Raw genomic sequence first — 20,246 nt, 5'->3', positions numbered from 1 at the left:
CCAGCTGGACCTGCTGCCCTTGCAATGGGGAAGCTCTCCAGCAGATGGCAAACACTTCCCACCTCCAGGCCCTGCTCCTCAGCAAGTTTCTCACCTGGGCAGCCACCTCTGCAGCCCAACGTTGGGTTCAGGTCCTCTCCTGTAGATCCAGGTGGAAACCACATTCTTGGGCAAGTGGAGGCAGCGCCTGAGGCTTCAGTGCAGAGAACACACCTGGTGATGTTTTGGGGTTACATCCCTTCTTGTGAAAGCTGGGCAAGAAGGACACCTTGCCCAGGACAGAGGTGAGGGCCCTACGGACCCTCACGCTCCTTAGCTAAGCAGTCCTCTCCAAGACCCTCTCCCTGTCCCCTGTCAAGTGGCTGCTCTGCCTCAGCTGGGAGCCGGCCCTCCTGCACCAGGACTGTCCCTTCCCTTTGCTGCTCGCCGCCCCACAGAGCAGCCCAGGGGCTCTTTGACAGCGCGAGCAGCCAAGGATTTAGCAGCAGCATCTGGTTTGCCCAAAGTATTCAAAAAACGGGATCAAAAAGATTAACCCCCCACACACAGGCTCCTCCTGGTGCCCTGTGCTGCCCTGGGTGGTCTTTGCTCTACCAGGGACCCTTCTCCTGGGTCTGGGCCACCAAGCTGCACCCGAGACCCTGCCCTGGGTGGGCACTTTGGCTCATCAGATATTTTTGTCCCAGAGCCTGAGCAAACAGCCCTGTCACCAGGGCAGGGTGGCATTTGTGGTTGCAGGACTGCATTTGTGGAAGGCTTGTCACGGCCCCTGCCTCCCCCCGCCGCGTGGCTTTGCAGAAGACGTGCCCTCCAGGGATGGCTCACCCGTGCCGGTGGGCTCAGGAGATTGGGGGTGACTGAAGGGGGTCCATTTGGGAGCTCACCTCCGCGGGGCGGGGGGGGGGGGGGGAAAGGAGAGCAGGATCTTTGCACAGAGTGCTGTGCCCGCCCGCTCCGGCACAGCCAGCTGGCGAACAGAGGAAGGACTGTGGTGCTCTCTGTGCCTCTATTTTCTTGCTGAAACAAGGGGGATCTGTGCTCTCCCTGAGCCTGGGCCAGGCCAAGGGAGGGTGAAGAGGGTTGCAGCAGCACCCTGGGACTCTCCCGGCTCTGGCTGAGGAGGGGGGTTGGAGAGAGAGCCTCTAGCTCTTAGCCCCCAGGAAAAGAGCAAACTTAAAACCCTGCTCCGGGCCTGCAGCCCCTGCAGTCCCTTCTGGCCCCTTTCCTGCCACTTCTTCTTCCCACTTGCTTGCGGGTCCTTCAGGTCGAGATCAAGTGGAGGAGCAATGCCCTGGCGGTGAGGGAGCAGCCCCCTGTAGGGCTGTTCTGGGTGGGAGCCTGGGAGCATGTGAGTAGCAAGAGGAGGCTGCCCTGTGGAGCCCTGAAACGGGAAGGACCAGCTCTGGTCCCCCCCTGCCCAGCCTGAGCCAGTGCTTGATGGGTGTCACACGCTGCTGAGCACTAGGCTGCCTGAAGGGAAGAAGAAGAGAGGGGACACACCACCCTCTCCATGTCGCAGCAGACACCAGACCTGGGGTCTCCATCCTGCCGAAGATACTCGGGTGCAGACAACCCAGGTAGCTACCGAAAGCAAGGAAGGTGACTGTGCTCCACAGCCCGAGGTGTCCCGTCCCAGACATGTGAAAGCAGCTGCACTGGGGTGGGTGGCACTGGGGAAGCCGGTTTCTGTCCCTGCACGGGCCAGACACCCCCATGACAGGCTCTCCAATCACCCTTTGCCTCCAGGCTGCAGTCCAGCCTCTTGGACAGGAGGAACAGGAGCACAGAGCAACCAAGCAGGCGAAAACCAGCCACGGCTTCCGAAAAGGACCTGCTGGGTGAGAGGTGTGGTGCCCAACCCACGTTTCCTCCGCCCTGCTTGCTAGTCCTTCTCCATCATCTCCCCATGAAACCTGAGGCAGAGGAACAGACCCCACACAGGAACAGCCCTGTGGCTTCCCCACTTCCAGAGCATCTCGCAACCTGCCTAAAAACAAGGCATCAGAGAGCAGCCCCCCTCCCCCCCCCAAATCCCCGCAGAGCAGCCTAAAAATGAAGCGCATGGTCCCACCAGAAGGGAGTCCCCCCAAATCCCTGCAGAGCAGCTGAGCCTGGGCCAGAGCCCCGAAGCACAATCCAGCAGAGCCACTGGGTGGATTGGGCCAGCCCAGTGTGGTCTGACCAGCTGCCTGCGGGCTGGATCCCAGCTCCATCCAGTTACAGCCCCTGTTTTGGAGGAGGCAGGAGCAGCCGGTAGAAACAGCCCGTTCTGGCCCACATCCAGCCACCTTCCTCTGCTCCTGCCCAGGCAGGAGTCTCCCAGTTGTCCAGCCCAGGTCCCAAAATCAGTCCTCGGCCCTGGCCAAGGATGTAACTCTGCTCTTCAGTCAGAGGGAGCAGCTAACACAGGTCTCAGCCTCACGGTCCCTTGCCTTGGAGTCGAGGTCCAGCCCTCCCCGCTCCAGGTCATGCAGGAGCAGGATGCTCTCAGCCAGGCAGAGGGGTGGGAGAGGTAGGCAGACCACAAGGACCTCGCTGTCCTTTGCCAAATGCCCTCTCCTGTTCTTTCTTTCCTTCATCTCTATTTGGCAATGACTTCATTTCTTCAATTATTAATCACCTCGCTGCAAGAGCGGCTGAATTAAACCCATTAAACCTCCTCTGGGACCAGCCCCAAGGAAGGAGGCAGGTTTCCAGCAAGTGCATTAGAGAGAAGGCAGACAGGGAGTCGAGACAAGCTGGGGTGGGCGGAGGTGGCCTTGCTGCACAGTGTAGGCCATTTCCCATCAGCTGTGAATCTGATACCGAAGGCACCGAGACGGGTAAGGTCTGTCATGCAAACAGCCTGTTCACACATCCCACTGGGGCAGCTACAGGAGGGTGCTCGTGTGGAAATTGTTTCAGCTGAAAAATAAGCCACAAAAGTAAGTTACGCGGGGAGAACTGCTTGCACAAGAGCTCCTGATAACCCACATCCTAACCAGTTGTTTCCAGCCTGCCCCATCCTCCCCACCCCCAGCAGCAGCAGACAGGATGGGTTTGCACAGCTACTCCCCACCTGAAGCAAAGACACTGATTTTTGGGCGCCCTGCTTTTAAGGATCCAGGAACCCAGCTGGCACGACCCCAGCACAGCCCCCTTTGCCATCGTTGGGGATGAACCGGGGAGCAGCCTGAGGGAGTTTTCAGTCTTTTTTGCAAAAATACTTCTTTGCAGAAATGTTCAAGTTCTGGCAAAGGTCCCGGTGGGAAATTCACCTCCAGAGTGGGATGGGGTTCCTGGTCAAACCCACAGGAGTTGGCTACAGTCCAGCAATTTGCCGAGTTGAGGGAAGGCAAAGATCAGGCCCCAGCACAAGTCTCAAATGAGTGCAGGGACCAGAGACATGAGCCTGGATCAGGTTATGCCAAAGAGCATCTCAGCCAGCTGTTCAAGGGAAGCAAAAGCCTTCTCCCACGTCTCTTTTCTTGTTTTTCAGACATCTCTTAACCTTATTTTTTACCACTCTGCCAATGCTACCAGAGAAATGACCTTGCTCTGCTCTGCCAGTTGTGCCTGCAGCTGCCTCTTGCCCAAACTACACACTTCTCCAGCGCTCCCCATCCACAGCTTGGATGACACGAAAGGCAAAGGCCCCCACAACCTCCCTGCAGGCTGCTGGTCACCCTGTCCACGCTGACGCCTTCTCCCCACCTCCTCCCTGGCCCCAAGCAGGCCTGTGAAGCCCCGAATCCATCCCAGACGCTCAACGAAGCCGGACAAACGCTGCTCAGCGGGATACCGGGAGCGCCGCTCAACCCAGCCACCGCCCAGCGCTCAGAGGAGCTGATCTAAGCCTGGGACTGAGAGGAGGGGAGGGAGGCAACGTGCAGGAGACCCCGCACACCCAGGGCTCCCCATAAACCAGCCCCCCGGGAAGCTGGCGGAGCCGCCTGTCTCCGTGCTCCCCCGCGGCCTGTTTTGGGCCACGCTGAGGGGGCCAAGCAGATGTTCCCTCCCGCTGTGGGGCTGGGCCAGCTCGGGAGCCCAGGGCAGGGCCTCAGCGCAGCGGGAGATGTGCAGGCCGCACGCCTGGGCCTGTGGGACCCCCCCGCCCCCCCCGCCCCGGGCCTGCCCACACGGGCCGACTGCGGCCGCAGCTCAGAGCCCTCTGGTACCGGGTCCCCCGAGCCCTGAGGGGCTCGCTGAGCCCCGGGGCTGGGCCGGGCACCGCAGAGCCCTTCCCGGCCGCCATCAGGGTCCGAGCGGCCTCGCAACCCGGCCCCGGCCCCGGCCCCGGCCCCGACCCTCCGCGGCCCCGCCCATCGCCGCCAGGGGGCGCCACGCCGCCCACAGGAGAGGCGCTGGGAGGGGCAAGCGAGGTATGAGCGGCAGGCGCGGAGGCCAATCATCACAGGGCGATGACACGGGGGGCGTGACGGCAGAGCTGAGGCGGGCGGTGCTAAGACGAGGGTCCCTGAAGGCGGGACAGAGGGCGGGACTCTCGCGTAAGGGCGGGAGCTGGCGTTGAGTGGCGTCCGGCCAGACCGGTGAGCTTGGCGGCGGTCACATGAGCTGGCCTCCTGAGCCGGCTCGGGGCTGGCCTTGCCGGGGGGCTCCTCCCGAGTGGCAGAGAGGGAGGCTAATGAGAGCGAAGGGGCGGGACGGGGGGGGCGGAGCCGCCAGGGTGGAGGCAGTGCCGTTGGGGGGCGTGCCCACGCGTGAGTGGCAGGAGGGCGAGCCAATGGCGCGGGGGTCCGGCCAGCGGCGGCGCCGGAGCGGAGCGGTGGCGAGGGCGCGGCGCGGCGGGGCCGGAGCGGCGGCGGGCGCGGCGGGGCCATGGACCGCGTGAGCAGCTCCATGAAGCAGGTGTCCAACCCGCTGCCCAAGGTGCTGAGCCGGCGGGCGGGCGGCGGCGGCCTGGAGGCGGAGCGGGAGAGCTTCGAGCGTGCCCAGGTACGGGGCGGGGCCGCAGGGCGGGGCCGGCCCGGTGAGGGATGCCGACCGAGGCGGGGGGGGGGAGGTGGAGTGCCGCCCGAGGGGGCGGGGCCGGCGCGGAGCGGGGCGGGGCCGGCCGGAGGGGTGGAGCCCTTTAAGTAGCTGGAGTTGGTTCAGTAGGGCGGGGCCGGCCCGTGTGGGCGGGGATATTCCGAATGGGCGGGGCTTGTGCTGGTGGGCGGAGTCAGCCTAGGTGAGCTGCGGAGGGGGGCGGGGCTATTAGATTGGCCAGTAGACTGGCGTTGGCACGACTGGGCGGGGCTTGCGCGGGTGGGTGTGGCTTGAGTGGGGTGGGCGGGGCTGCCAAGAGTGGGCGGGGCCGGCCCGGGGGAGCTGGGTTGGCTCCAGTGGGGGGGGGGGGGCTGCTACAGGTAAGTGGAGATGGCTGGAGTGGGTGGGGCTGGGCTGGATGGCTCCACCCACCCAGGCCGGCTCCGCCCACCCAGGCTGGCTCCACCCAGGAGCGTGGCGGGTGGCCATGGAGGGGCAGAGGATGGGGTCATGGGGGTCCCCCTGCCGCTCCCCCTTGGCCGGCCTGGGACCCCCGGGCTGCGGCTGAGCCTTTCCCCGGGCGGGGCGGTGAGGCAGAGCCCGGTGGGCCGGGGGGCAGAGGAGAATGGCGGCGGCGGCGCCCGGGCGGCCTGGGCCTACAGCGGGCTGCTCGGCCTGGGCCCCTCCGCAGGGGCTGCCCCAGCTGGGGCCGCTGGCGGGGGGCCTTGGTCATGGGGTGGGGGGCATCCCGTCTCCAGCCAGGGGGGCACCTACCAGCTGGCTCGTGTCGCTGGCGGGGTTCGGCCTCTGGCCGGGTGTCGTGCCCAGGCCGGTGCCCTCTCCACCCTGGGCTCCATCTTGCGTCCCCTCCTCAGAGCCACCCTCGGGACACGAGAGCCTCTGGCTCCGTTGGCTGGAGGGGACGCGGTGCTGCTCCGTGGCGAGCGGAATCGGTCAGCCCGTTGGGTGCTACCCCCTGGAGACCTCCCGTGACGGCCCGGGACACCTGGCACGGGCAGGGGACAGGACAGGGACTGCCCCTGCGGGTGACTCTTGGGAAGAGGCGCCAACGTGTTGAAAAACAGACGGAGTTTGCTCCTCAGCGGCATCCAGAGTGTCTGTCTGGGGCCTTTTTGCTCTTCAGCCGTGTTTTAAGTGATGGCTCGATGTTCTGTGCAGAGGGGAAGGTGGTGGCAGAGCTCGGGGGGCAGCAGGGATGCTTTGGGGGAAAAAGCTGGCAATTTGGGGAAAGGACGTGCTTGGAAGCAGCTGGGGGAGATGCCTGGACAAGCCACAGGGAGGGTGAAAAGGGATGGACAAGGGCAGGAGGAGCTGGGACAGCTCAGCCCTGCACTGTGTCCAGGGATGGAAAGTTAAGGCGAAGCGGTGCCGCCCTGACCCGCCGTGGGAGAGGAAGGGAAACTGAGGCAGGAGAGGTGGTGGCCAGCGGGATCGGCTGCTCTGGGAGCAGTGCAAGGGGGAACCAGGACCTGGGTGAGTTCAGAGTGGGAATGGCACATGGGTGATGGCTCAGTAACGGAAATAAAGACCAAGGATCAGCTCTGAGGGGTTTTGGGTTTTTTTCAGAAAGAAAAGCATCAGGGTTTAAGGTTGGATGCGAGATTGTGCACAGGGAGTCTTCCTACCTTCCTTACTCGAGTTACCTCAAAAATCAGTTATTTATATATATATAAAGGCGGAACCAGGACTAGTTTGCACATGCAATTGCCTTCCCGCTCCTTCGTGTCAGCAAACAATCCCATGGGATCCCCGGAGCTCCCACGTGCTCCCCAAGAGCCGCTGCTCCCCCGGGAAGGGCAGACCCGGAGAGGGCGACGGGCTCAGCTGGAGGAGCAGCGCACCCAGCACCGTGAGCCCTCCCACCGCCTGCCACATCCGTACGAGCGGGATTTAATCTTCCTCGTCCGATTTGCAGACAAATGACACAGCGTGTGTTTCTAGGAGCTCAGTCCCTGCCTGGCTTTTCATTTTTCTGCGTGTTCAGCTTGTTCAGCTCTGTGCAATTTCCTTTCTCGCTCCTTTTTGGGGGTTTTTTTTTCTCCTCCTTTTTTTTTGCATAACTCTCTCTTTCTCTCCAGTTTAGGGAACTTGCCAGGCACCTCTCAGATCTTCCACATGTTGGTCATCCAGTTTTTGTCAAACTTCTTCTTTCTGAGGTTTTTTATAGAAATTTTGTGGGTTTGGGGTGTTTTGGGTTGGGTTTTGGTTTTTGGTGGGTTTTTTGGAAAGCGACTTTTATTGAGAAAAGTTTAAGCTTTTAAATGGCCGTTAAAATTAAGATTTCACCCGCATTTCTGCATTCCCTCCTCGCCTCCAAACCTGCCTGTCTCGTGACAGCAGCACGCTCACCTGGAAGACTACTCTGCGGTAAAAGAGCCCGAACAGGCAGAAAGTGTGTCAAAATGGGCCTCTGGTGAGCCTGAGTAACACCTGCTGGGGTTTGGCACCACCCGATTTGTGTGGTCGGAGGCTCAGCCTGGGAAAAGGAGAGCACCCTACGAAGCTCTGGTGGTGGTGGGACATCCTAGTAGAGGGAAGGTGTGGTGGTGGGAAGCTCTCGTGGGGATGGGACATTCTGGTGGTGGGACACTCGCACGGTGGTGGGAAACTCTGGTGGTGGGATGCTTTCACGGTGGTCATCCCGTTGCACCCTGACATCTGTCTGTTGGCTTGGGGACAAAGAGGCGTAAATTTCTCGGTGGCCTCTTTTCTTCTCCCGCGGTTGGTCAGGGATCTCGGTTTTCCTGGCGATGCAAATGTGAGAAACCCGAGGACACGCTGAAACGCGCTGGTGTCCCTGCCGTAGCGCTGCTGCGCGTGTCCTCGCTGCCTGCTGGGCACGAGCTGCTGGGTGAGAACCACAGAGATCGGGCCGCCTGGTTTGGACACACGCCCAAGGGTTCCCCTTTTCGTTTGCCCTCAACGCTGATGGTTTTCACGGGAAGTTGAACAACAGGGCCACCAAATCCTGCAGTTCTGCTGTCCTGCAGAGGCGTAGCCGTACGGGATGTATCGCTGTCGTGGAGGCAATGGGTGTTGCAATGACCATCTCCCTTTGCTTGTGTCTCACTTGCTGTGATTCACCACTTCTCATTGCCTCAACCTTGGTAAAATAAATCTTTGGACAGAGCAAAGGTCGCCAAGGGAGGAGAAAAAACACCAAAAGTGCAAATTGTGCTGTATATGGAGATAAATGTATTTTGTGTGATACTTGAGTCTGACGTTCGCAGCCCCTGCAAATTCTCCTGGTTGTGTTGAGGAGCATGTCCTGGTGCCAGAGCTCTGCAGGGGAGGTCTGAAGACCTCCTCGTTTAGGTTGGTGCGTTGGGATCTTGCCTCCTTGGGCCTCCCTCCCTGTCTGTTCACAGCGGACGTCGCTGTACCACGATGGTGCCAAGGAGTGAATCTTGTTCTGCACTGACTCTCTTGGCTGGTTTGGCAAAGACCAGCAAGAGCTGGATGAGCCAAGGTCTTGAGGGTGAAAATGGAGTCAGAAGGAGGTGTGGAGGACGCACACCGGGGTAGAATGTCAGGCTTTGCTGCTGCTTCCTTGGTGTTTCAGGCTGTTGTGGGGAATTTCCCCTCATTCCCAGCAGGGATATGGCTAGTGAGGCCAAACGCTGCTCGGCATCAGTGCAGGCAGAATTGCAGACTCGTGGAGGTGATGGGTCCCTGGGAAGCTGAAGGTGTGGGAAGGTCTCCTTCCTGACCCAGCGCGATTCTGCTCAGCTGCTCCCGCGCCGGCGCTTTCCCTCTTTTGGGAAACTGAACACTGGAGAGGGGTAGATGTGCCCAGAAAGTGGAGACGGGGAAAGCATCCTTGGAGTCCCAGCAGGACGTGCACTGAGCTCTGGTCCTTGTTCCTGCCCCTATGGCTTCTAGGCAGAAGGAAAGCAGTATATTGTGATTGTGTGTTGTCCTCTGGGCTGCAAAGGCAACGACAGAACTCTCTTGTATTTCCCCCTGTCCTGAGTGTCGCTCTGATGCCCCAGCCGTGGCATGGGCTGCCTGATCTGGAGGAGGTGCTGGGTACCAGTGATGAGGACATCCATGCAGCACCAGTGGAGATGGTGCCTGGGGTTGTGGAGGGGGACAGACGTTTTGTGCTTGTTCCCTAGAGCTCGTGTCTGCTGGGGCTTGGTGCCAGGAGACATGGTGCTGCCTTGTCCCTGTCAGGGTCCTTGTGCACTTGTCCACTGGGGACAATCCCAAGGGTGATCTGTCCCCGTAGTGGTGAGTGTTGGGAGAAGACACTTCTTGTTTACAGTTCCTTCAGAAAATCTAAAAAATCTGCACTTTATCTTATTTGACTGCATTTTTTTTCTGAGGAAGTCACCGAGTAGCAAAGAGAAACGTGGACTGCCTGGGTTGCCCATGGCCACCAGCTTCTCTTGCGTTTGTACGCTGGGTCCTTAGGACTGTGTGTTGCTGCTGGACCAGCAATAAAAGCAATTTATGACTCAGAAATTACCCTAGAAAGACATATTTGCAGAAGAAGGTGATTGCTAATCTGTCTGCATCACTGCTCCGGTCGCAAGAGGTCCCTGCCATGGCGCAGAGGGGTTCCCAGCCCTGCAGGTCGGGGCTTCCCGCTGGGCAGATGCAGCACGTTGTGGGCAGGGAGGTGCAGCAAGCTGAACGCAGCTGATGCGCCATCTCCTCAGAAAGGTGTTTTAAGGTCCTGAGCAGCTGTGAGCCACCCCACCACCATTTCACAGGGGCTGGAAAGCTGTTTTCTTTCCCTCTCTGCTGCTGGAGGAGCCCTCTCGAAAAACAGGCGCGTAGAGACCGTGTGGAAGAAAAGAGAAGACATATCAGGCACAAAGTGATGTCAAATGAAATGGGCTTTTTTTTTTTTTTTCATTTCCTCCCCCAGTGTTGGTTAGTAAATCCTTTTGATGTGGGAACCAGAATTTTTCATAGCCAAATGCAGGTTGGAAGCAGCTTTGGGCCCATCCTGGTCCCTGCGATGGGCTGTGCCACCTTTGGGCACCATCGCAGCCCGACCGCTGCCGTTAATGCACTAATCCCTTTGCCCCATCATTTACATAATTGGGAATATGGCACCATATCTCCCGTCCACAGCAGCCCCGTTGGTTTCAGACCAGACCTGGCTTGGTACGACTCACAGTCACAGAGGAAATACCATTTTACTACTGAAAAAAACCCAATTTTTGTGGTTCAGATGCTGCAGCCGGCGGCAGCTTTGCCAAGAACTTCAGTTCTTACACAGGAAATGAGGCTCCTTTCAAAGCACCAGAGTGGGGCTATATATATATAGCCTCTCTGAAAAGATATTTAAAGAAACATATTGACACTAGCAAGAACAGGAAAAAAATAGCTCCTGGCTGCGGGGAGCGAGGGCTGAAGGCAGCTGAGCCCATCCTGGGGGAGTAGGTGATACAGGGGATTAATTCACGGCTCTTTCATCTCCAGGAAAAGAGAGCTCCTGTGCTTTGTGCTGTGTGAACCCCTATGCTTTAGGTCTCCTGTCTTTTCATCGGAATTAGAGGTACTTGGGATTGAATACAGCTTCAGCGATGAAGAAATGAGTCATCTCATCTCTTTTCAGCAAGTCCCTCTTAGGAACTTATTTCCATCCCCAGGGAAAGAAAATAGTTTGTCTTTTACCAGATTAGGGGCTGCTTTTTTCTTTAGTGCAATCTGGGATGGAGGGGTTTGTGGGTTTTTCTTAAATATATGCAGAAATAACTGAGTTTTTTAATGTGGTGATGTACTCCAGAAGGGACTGAGCCTCAGGAGGATAAATAGGTTTGGGGCTGAAAGCGGGGGGGACTTCTGCTACTGAGTCCAGGGGTCTGCACCAGATGGGAACCACCAAGTGACAAGGGGGCACCTTGCCCCAAATCGTGGCGGAGGCTGAGTGGGAAGGCAGGGATGCTGGGGGACGTTGCTGCCCCAAAAAACCCCTTTGCCCCTCACTCAGCCCGTGCTGCCCTGATGGTTTCAAGAGGCTCTTTAAAATCTGATCTTTGAAATACAGATCGGCATGAATGATGTGAGCTGGGGTGGGCGTAATTCAGCGGCTCCGCAGTTAGGAGAGGGCTCACCGACAAGGGTGTCCTGCGCTAAGGAGCACAGGGGCTCTTGCTCTTTGAAATTCAGCCTGTTTCACTCCATCCTCCTGCAAAGCTCGGGAGAAGCAGCCAGCCAGGCAGATTATTTTTACCAAATTCCCCATCAGAGGACTCTGGACTGAGCGTGATCCCCTCCACCAGCACTGGCAGTGACCCTTGAGCCGAGGCAAAATGTTGGAGGAGGGCGGGTAGGGTGTGGGTGCCTGTCGTGGGGGGGGGGGGGGGCTGTTCATCCCAGCTTTGCTTTTCCAGAGTAAAAAAAAACCTCTGGACGGACCAAAATGAAGGGGCTGAAGCTGCAGGAGGGACAATTTTGGCTGAAGACTGAGAAACCAAGGCTGGAGAGAAGGTGCCTGTTGCAGCTCCCAGCGCATTGTCCCGTGGGTGCGTCCCAGGGCCAGGCTGAGCATCGCCTGCTCTGGCACCGTCCGGCACACGGGCACTGAGGCCTGAGCCCCGGCACTCGGATGCTGTGCCCGTGCTCATTCCATTGCCCCAGAACCCGTTCGCTTTTCTGGCTGGTGGGCTAAAGCGTCTGCCCCGGTCTTGGCACAGATCCTGAGCTCAACAGTCGCCCAACTCCTTGGACCGTGTATTTCTGCGCCAGAAAATTGGATGGATTTGTCACTCCGAGCAAGAACAGGGGCAGCGGCTAGAGCCAGAGGTTGCCACCTCTTTGCAGGTTGTTCTTAGGCAAACCTGACACTTAAAAAAGAAACAAAAATATTAAAAATGTGGGGGTTTAATGAAGAATAGTGATAATTATGTTTTAAAAAAACCCATAATCAGCACATAGCAAGCAATGCTGGGAGGGCTGGTGAGGACTGCCCCAGGGACGCCCTGGGGCAGGCAGGAGAGGCGGCTTTGTGGGCAGCCCGGTGGCTCAGCCCTGGTGGGCTGGGTGCTGGCGTGGGGTACAGAGAATCAATTTAAAACCCCGTTATCCTTAAAGGGGTTTCATCCCTCTCCAGTTTCCCCCAAAAGATGACGCACGCTGGGACGGTCAGGACACAGGGCCAGCAAGCAGGGGGTCGCGCAGCAGCACAAAGGCTGGAGGAGGTGCCGGGTCCTGGCCCTAACCTCTGCCACCAGCTTGGCTGATTTATTTTGCACAGGCACCAAGTAAGAAAACTTCCTGGGGACAGCCTGTTCCCCCGGTGACAGCAGAAACCAGCAGCACAGCTGGTATTTTAGCCCGGATGTGCGAGTCCCAGCCCACGGCTGGACTAATTATACATTGTGTGCTGTTCCGGGCTAATCACAGTGGGAGGTAAGTGGTCCCTGGGCTACAGGGAAAAGGTGAAGTGACTCGCTCAAAGACGCGTAGAGACGTCAATGTTTTGTCATGGACTCACGGGGTGGTTTGGGTTGGAAGGGACCTTCAAAGATCACCCAGTCCAACCCCTCTGCTGTGGGCAGGGACACCTCCCACCAGACCAGGTTGCTCCAAGTCCCCTCCAATGTGGCCTTGAACACTTCCAGGGATGGGGCATCCGCAGCTTCTCTGGGCCAGTGTCTCACCACCCTCATCATACAACGTTTCTTCCCGATGTCCAGCCTAGCCCCTCCCTCATTCAGATTAAAACCGTGTCTTAGCACCCAGAGCTGCCTTTTGTAACCGCAGAGTTTTGGTCCCTTCTTTGGTGGGATGTGTCGGCAGCTTGGCACGTCTCACGACGATGGAGAGCACGTGCTGGAGGTTGGTTGTGGTCACGGTGTTGTGCCATGAGGGTGGGCTTAGCCTTGTGGCTACTGTAGGGTGTGGCCCTGGCCATGGCTTCCAACAACATCTTCAGTCCAGCACAGAGGTGCTCCCAGATGGTCCCGGTCCCCACCACCAGCTTTGAGATGGGCATGTCCATCAGCTGTGTCTTGGAGCCTGTGCCCTCCCACAGGGCTTGGCACACGCTGGCTGATCCCTTCTTGCCCTGCCTTTAGCCAGCCATGACCACTTTGGTGCTTGGACAAGGAGACACCGTTGCGTTCTCTGTTCCCACCAACACAAAAAGCATCAGTGTGTTGGATGCAAAAGCTGTGTTACTGAGAAATCAGGTAGCACCAGAGCTCCTTCAGAGCTTTATGCAGCTCACAGTGAGGTTACCAGGCTTTTTTTATGGCTTTGTCATGAAACTCGGGTTGTGAGGTGGACTTGAGTTGCCCAGATCTGCCACCCTTTGAGTCTTGAGGTGGAGAAGATTCTTTGTTTCTTGACTGTTGAGTAAAATAACAAAAATCTGCTAAGCGTGCTTGCAAATCAGATTCCTGAAGCTGAGGTTACTTTATTCCAGGACTTTGATAATTTGACATGCTGTTTTTACCTGGTCTGATTGGTAGCCAGCTTGATGTGATTGCAATACATCACAATTTAACAGCATCAGCCGGTGTCCTTCCTGGGTGGGCTTTCAGTCTTGCTTCCCCAAATGCTCCATCACAGGCTGTTGACATCTGGGTTTCTGTTCCTTGGGGGCATCTCCTGTGGTCTGGTGTTCACCTCCTGGCTTTCTGCCACGTGCACCACTTTGCCAAGTGACCCGATTCCTGCGTGGGACAGTGCAGCCGCTCATCCAGCACCACTGTGCTGCCAGAGCTGGGCTGGCAGCTGAGGTGCTGCCACCGAGGAGGGCACGTTGAATATTTACCATGCAGAAAAGAGGCAAGTTGCAGCAAACAAAGGGACCCTTTGGGAGAAGATGCTTCTCACGCCAGGGCTGGGCTGGAGACTTGCTGTTTATTGTTCCCATTTGTCTCTTTTATTCCATGGAAGCAGCTCAGCGCTCTCTAAGAGGGGGCATGGCATTGCTTCTTTTTTATTTAGCAGATGCTGGCTGGAAAATTGTGTTTTCCAGTCATTGTGTTCACATGGAGGTGAACAAGAACACAGGGTTTCGTGAACGCAAGCGGGGTTGCAAGGTGCTTGTGCCAGGACATAAGGGACACCAGGGAATTGTCCCTCCTTCTCCTGAAAGCCCAGAAAAGAGGTGATGGCGTGAGTGCTGAGACCTCAGCGATACTCCTCCCTGACCTAGTGATGCATGTCCTGAGATTACAGCTCCCACCAAGCAGTGCTCCTGTGGAACCGGGCATCTGGGCACGGGAAGGCTCTGGGTAGGGTTGCAAAGAGCGATTTGCACCTTCTGCACAAGCGAGATGTGGCCCTCAGGTCCCCAGCCTGCCACTGGTGAAGGTCACTGTTCGTCCAGGTGTGGATTAAATGCGATCTCTGCAGTCCACTGAAGCGAGCACTGATCAGCACTGCTGCATCTCAGTGGGCTTGGCAGCAGGTCACACTGGTGCTGGCCCTCGCCCTTGCTGGTCTGTGGTCGTCGTGGTCATCCGTTTCCTCCTGAGCCGTGGTTTCTGCATCCACCAAGCGTCGTCTTCAGGTGGCTCCTCGTGGGCCACCCGGTCCAGCTCTACAGCTCTCAGAACTGCTCACAGCGAAAGTCCCACGCCACCGATTAGTGGGGTGTGACGGTTTCAAAGAGCAAGAATTTGTGTGAATTTATTGTCTTAAGGCAATGCTGAAGTGGAGGCAGTGGAAGACTTAGACTTCTTCTGCGTTGAAGAAGTCAGTGTAGACAAGGAATGGCTCCACCAGAAGGGGTGATGACTTCTGCACTGAATACGCCAATGAAGTCATTGAAGAAGTCATCTCTTCTGGTGGAGCCATGCCCAGTCCGTCACCTGGTGATGACCTCGCCTTTTCCCAGCCAGAAAGGTTTTGTGCACTTCACAGACAGAAATGAAATGTTCTGACAGAGTCAGCAGGGTTTGACTGCTTCTGTGGAGGTAAACACTTGTCTGGAGAGGGCAAAGGTAGGCATTTCTGAGTTTGCTGAATTTTATGGTCTCATTCCGTTACCTGGAACTTGCATGGTCCGTACTGTCCTGCTGGGACCTGTGGAGCGGGTGTCAGGCCAGGTTTTTAACCCCTTTAGCAGCCCGCCTGGGGAGCAGGGAGCTGCGTTTTGGCGCAGCTCATTCCTCCCTGTGGTCCCAGGAAAAGGTTTGTGCCCCAGCTCTGCTCACCACGGTACCTGCCACAGATGTCCATGGATGTACCTGGATGTGCCTCCGCCCCGAGCAGAGAGCATCTCGTTGCTCTGGTGACCCAGGCTTATGTCGGGGTGATGGGTGGGGGCTCACATGCAGCACGGCATGAAGCTGAACCTTCACTGTTCCTCCTTGTGCAGGTGGGGATGACTTGGGACATGACACAGCCAACGTTTGGGTGGGTGGGATCCAGCCCGGAGTTTCTGCTGTGCCCCACAGCCCTCCCTCCTTGTGGGCACGTCAGAAAGTAGAGTTAGCTGAGGAGCTGGGTTGAGCAAGACCATCTCCTGGCTTCGCTCCTCTCCTGGTGAGATGCTCTTGGCCTCGATGGGAGGACACGCTCCCCTTTTGTTTGTCTTCCCGGCTATTGCAGTCCTGCTCCAGCTCTTTTTATAGCTTGGAAAGAAGTGCCTTGAGTTTCTGAGTCGTCTGGGAGGCCAAGCACACAGGGAGGAGTCGGAGCTAGAAATAGGGCTGCTCTCTGCTTGTGCATTCCAGTTTGTTTTTTTTTTTTTAGCTGAGATGTCCAAGTTTGAAGAGTCCCACTGCCACAAGTGCTGAGCTGGGAACCGTGTCCTGCATTTTTTCCACTCAGACTGGGTCTTCTTGCTCCTTTGCCTTATCCCCAGTGCCCTCACACCAGCCATTGAGCCTCCGTGAGATGGTTTTCCCAGGGACTGAGGTCTCTCACCCCTGCCTGTATTTTACATAACCCCCAGATTTCACGCCTTGGCGCAGATGGTTTGGCAGAGGAGCTCCCTGTGTGCCGGCAGCGTTGGCCAAAACTGCAGAAATTAATGATGTCTGGGGGGTGGATAAGTGATCAGGTACTTGCTAAAGCTGCTGGGTGGCGAGCAAAGAGCTCAGACAAAGCGTTCAGCGATTGCTGCCCACTGGGAGGAAAGGGAAGCCTCATCTGCTGCACGGCCACAAATAAACGGGAGCAAAAAAGGAGAGGATAGTTTAGCAAAACCAGTGGTTTTCAGCCCCTTAAAATTTTTTATCTGGGATTTTAGCCAGGGCAAGGCCACAGGCAGAGCTGCCCCGCTGCTGCCCAAGGGCTGGCACAGGCTCCCTTGGGCATCCCAGCAGGTCTGCTCCTCTCTCCCATGGGAGAAGGGTTTAATTAACTATATCACCTCTAGACTTCTCCGTTAATCCCTTAATACTTGGATAGCATTTATGGGCATGCCATGGCTGCAATCTCCCCTTCTGAGAGTTTTTATCATATGGGAACCATTTCAGGTCCCTGCTGCCAGTTGTCTACTGGCCTTTGTGGTCCCGTGTGTGTGATTCGGGCCACGGGGCTGCGTCAGCCAGGACATGCTGATGTGACACCGTGGCCTGCTGGGAATGGGCCTTACCTGGGAAAAATTCATCTGAGGTCAAATCTGAACCGATTCTTTCTTTTGATCAGCCATCACGTGGAAATGGCAAGTAGCCAGGCTGTCCCCGTTACATCATTTATTGTTTTAACCCTTTTTCCTTGCTTTCTGCCGCATTCACTAGCTCTGGGAGCAATTGCTGTCTAGTTATCCAGCTTCTCTTCCCATCAGCAGGAAAAAGGGATTTTTAACATTGTGGAAAAGCTAAGAACTGCTGATTCCTATCAGAGGGGATGAAATCTGCCAGCTCCTTTCCTCTGCTGATAAGCAAATTTCACGTATCCGATCCCAGCACCTCCAAGGGGCTGTTTCTTTCCAGCCTGCAACGAGAAGCGGTGTGTTTCCTGCTCAGTGAAGGAACCAGCGCCCTCTGAGCAGCGTGCGTAGCCATGGCGAGAACTTCCTACTCTTCTCCTAGGTATTTCCATCTTTTCCAGCCCTAGAAGGTCAGAAGGGCTGGTGCTCAGCTCCTTCTGTGTGACCACCCCACGTAACGACGGATACCGGGGCAGTCCCAGCAACCTGGGTGCTCCTGTCCATGGGATGTCTGCTCCCACCTGCGTTTTTTCGTGGTCCTGGTGTTCACTTGCAATGTGCTCTTCTCCCAGGTAGCATTGGCGTGCAAATTCTCACCAGTTGTCACCGTGTGGATTTCTCTTTCTCTGTGCCTCTCCGCTGAGCGCTTGGGTAGGGACAGGGGACTGGCCGTGGCAGCTGGGCGGCGTTCAGGGCTCTCTGGGTTGTTTCTGATAATATCAGTCAGTAGATTACTGGCGTGGTCTTCTTTAATTATCCAAAAATGCGCAAAAAAAAAAAAAAAAAAAGTCCTGATTCCCTGAACGCCGTGGGAACACGGAGGTTTTTCTCCGCAGAAGCGCTGGGTGCAGTCAGTCTGGTGCCTTGCTCAGCCATCCATCTGCCTTTGCCCAGAGGAGGCTGATCCCTGTGGCTTTTGTGTCCGAGGGGCTGGCTGTCACCCGTCAGCTCTTGCAGGAGCCCTTGTCCCTACATCACGCCAGCCAGCCAGCCAGCAGAGCGTGTCCCTTGCAGGAGGATGCCCTGGGGGCAGTGAGGACCAGGGTTGCCTGTGCTGGGCTGGCCTGGCAGTGTCTGACAACTGCTGAATTGCTGAAAATGGACGAAATGGGCTGTGTTTCGTAGGCTGTTTGATTTTAAGTACTTGGAAAAACTTCAAGGCTTTGCTGCCCCAGCGGGACCCCTCGTTGCTGCCTCTGGGAGAGCAGGATTGAGTTGCTGCGCGTGGCTCGTTCGCCGACGCGAGTGCTGTGTCACGGATGGGGGGTGACTGATGGTTTGGGGAGAGGTGCCCGCTTGTACTTCATTTCCAGCTCAGCTCTTGATACGTAGCCAGGAGCACACATCTTGTCTCTTGGAGCTGATACCTCATCGTTTTGGTGTCCTGTGTGCCCCTCTGCCAGCAAGGCACACCCAGCGTCGGGCAGGCAGGAGGCGGTTGGCAGCGATAGCATCGTACGTGCTCTGGGTGCCGTGATTTGCTTTCAAGAGCAGAGATTCCCCTCGCAGATTACACCCTCTGATTTCCTGAAACGACTTGGAGATACCGGGGCTGCCCTTCCTTCTGCCCTATTTAACTCTGGCAGGGGCATCCTCGGGGCACAGAGCCCTTCAGCTGCCCTGCCTCCCTGTCCTGCACCGGGCTGGGCTGCTGCCTCCAGCTGCCCCGTGCAGGCAGGGCTGTGTCCAGGGCTCTCCTGGCCCCTGTAGCTATGGGGGCAAGCACTGCAGCCCCCCTAAGTGCATCTTGCTGCGGAGGATGCAGCATCCCGCTTGTGGGTCAGAGGAGGCAGGGAATGGGGTGGCGGGTGCAGCCCCCTGACCCCCCCACATCCCTGTGGGATCACACGTGGGTGAGCCGTGGGGCACCAGTGGCTCCCAGCACGGGGGGCATCACCTCCTGCTGCTGGAGAGGCTCGTGATGGAGCTGCCTCTGGCAATCTGTGCCCAGTCCTGGTGCCTCTCATCCATTTTCCCTGTCCTGCCAGGAGGCACAGGCGTGTTTTCCATACCTGGAGCTGGGGTTTTATGCTCTCGATTCCTCTCCAGCCGTGGTGCTGGGGCTGGCAGGAGCAGGACAGTGCAACCCTTTCTTCTCGGGCTGGGCAAGCCAAAGGGTGTGCTGGCACACACTCCAGCCAGCAGTGTTTGTTTTTGAACAAGGAAAGTGAGTAAAAACTAATATTTAGATCTCGGAAGGGATTTCGCAGCCTTTTGCGTGGAATTGTGCCTGCGATTCCCCCCCCGTTGGTCAGCATCAGCCGGGCAGCAATAACACACGAAACACAGTTTCCTTTATACGCTGGGGTTTTTTTTTTCCACCCCGGGCTCCACCCTGTGTCCCAGCGGAGATCCCTGCTCCGGCTCTGCGTGCTCCCCGGGCGCTTCCCACACCCAGCGAGCGGGCGGCACGCCAGATGCTCGCAGCCCAGCAAAGTCACGGAGCTCCTGGCGGGGAGCATCACCTGCGGAGGGGAGCATCCACAGACACAGGAGGGGTGTCGAACATGGGGAGCGTGGCCCACTGGTACTCTTAAAAGAGCACAAAGAAAGCCTCCACTCACGTACCAGAACGGGACTGGCTTGTTTTCCAGTTATACATCTGTCAGAGAGCATTCCTGGTTCCTCTTCTGTCCCATCCTGCTCCTCTGCGTGGGGGACGGACACCCCGAGCTCCAGTTACAGCTGGCGGTGGCACGTACAGGGCGCCAGCAGCGCGTGGTGGCCTGGGCACTGGGGAGGGCTACTGGGGACCGGGGCTTGTGGACCATCGTCATGGCTTAATGAAGCTGGACGCTTGTTTCTGAACTCCTGGGAGATCCCAGGGGGATGCATGCGGAGTTCTGGCCTGCTCCAGTCTCAACAGCCCTCCTTTGGGTTAAGTTTGTGTAGCTTTAGGTTCTATTTACTTATTAAACCAGTGTTTATTAACTATCAAGGTCAAACCTCCCCAGCGGCAGAGATTTGGATGCTGGGAGTGAGCCATTTCCTTGCTGGGGGAGAGGGGAGCAGGTTCAGCCACGGGGTATCATCCTGGCACTGGTCACCCGCTGCGTGTGAGGGGATGCTGAGCAGTGAATTAAAGATGTCATTTTTACCTGTCATTTGGTCATCAGTTCATTTGTTCCACCATTTCCCCCCCCCCCCGACAGAAATGGGCACCTCGATCCTGCAGGGTCTGGTGGGAGGGGGACAAACCTCCTGCCCCTTGGCACGACCACGGGCTGCAAACCTGCAGCTTTTTTGGAGCCCACGGCACACCAGCCCTCCTGGGAGGTGGCTCTCCAGGAGATGGGGAGGTGGACAGAGCTGTCGGCAGCCAGGTTGGGAGAGCTGCGGAGGGACTTGCAACGCCCAAGGAAGCAGGAAAACCTCCGGGAGCACTCGGAGGAGGAGGCGGTGTTGCTGAGAGCCGGCGTTGCCCGCTTTGCTCCGACCTCTCCCCGCAACCGCGCGGCGCTTAAATACGAACGTACTCAGAGCTGGAAACTTTCCCGGGGCTGTAAATATGTTGCTGATGTCCTATAAATACTTTTGCCTCTGCCCGTTAGCTGGAGGCAGGCTCAGCATCTGCAGCCCTCCGCGTCCCTCCGGCGCTGCTTTGCAGACTGCAGGCAGGGTCTGGCAGGGATCTGGCAGCGTCTGGCCCTGTAGGGTGGAGTCCAGCCGCAGGGAAAACATTTTC

General features: G+C 57.4%; 1 protein-coding gene across 1 annotated transcript in view; it reads left to right on the top strand.

The window, feature by feature from the left end:
- Positions 1-4,818: 4,818 nt before the first annotated feature.
- Positions 4,819-20,246, top strand: part of HIP1 (huntingtin interacting protein 1) — a 50,304-nt gene continuing 34,876 nt past the window's right edge. The window contains exon 1 of the mRNA XM_086475116.1: positions 4,819-4,935. Coding sequence (XP_086331242.1) covers positions 4,819-4,935 — 117 coding nt within the window. The remainder of the gene's footprint in view (positions 4,936-20,246) is intronic.

This window comes from Leptosomus discolor, chromosome 18 (assembly GCF_034619465.1).
Source record: "Leptosomus discolor isolate bLepDis1 chromosome 18, bLepDis1.hap2, whole genome shotgun sequence".
NCBI classification, from domain to species: Eukaryota; Metazoa; Chordata; class Aves; order Leptosomiformes; family Leptosomidae; genus Leptosomus; species Leptosomus discolor.
The sequence above is the reverse complement of the archived record's forward strand: the minus strand, read 5'-3'. Positions and strand labels throughout refer to the sequence as shown.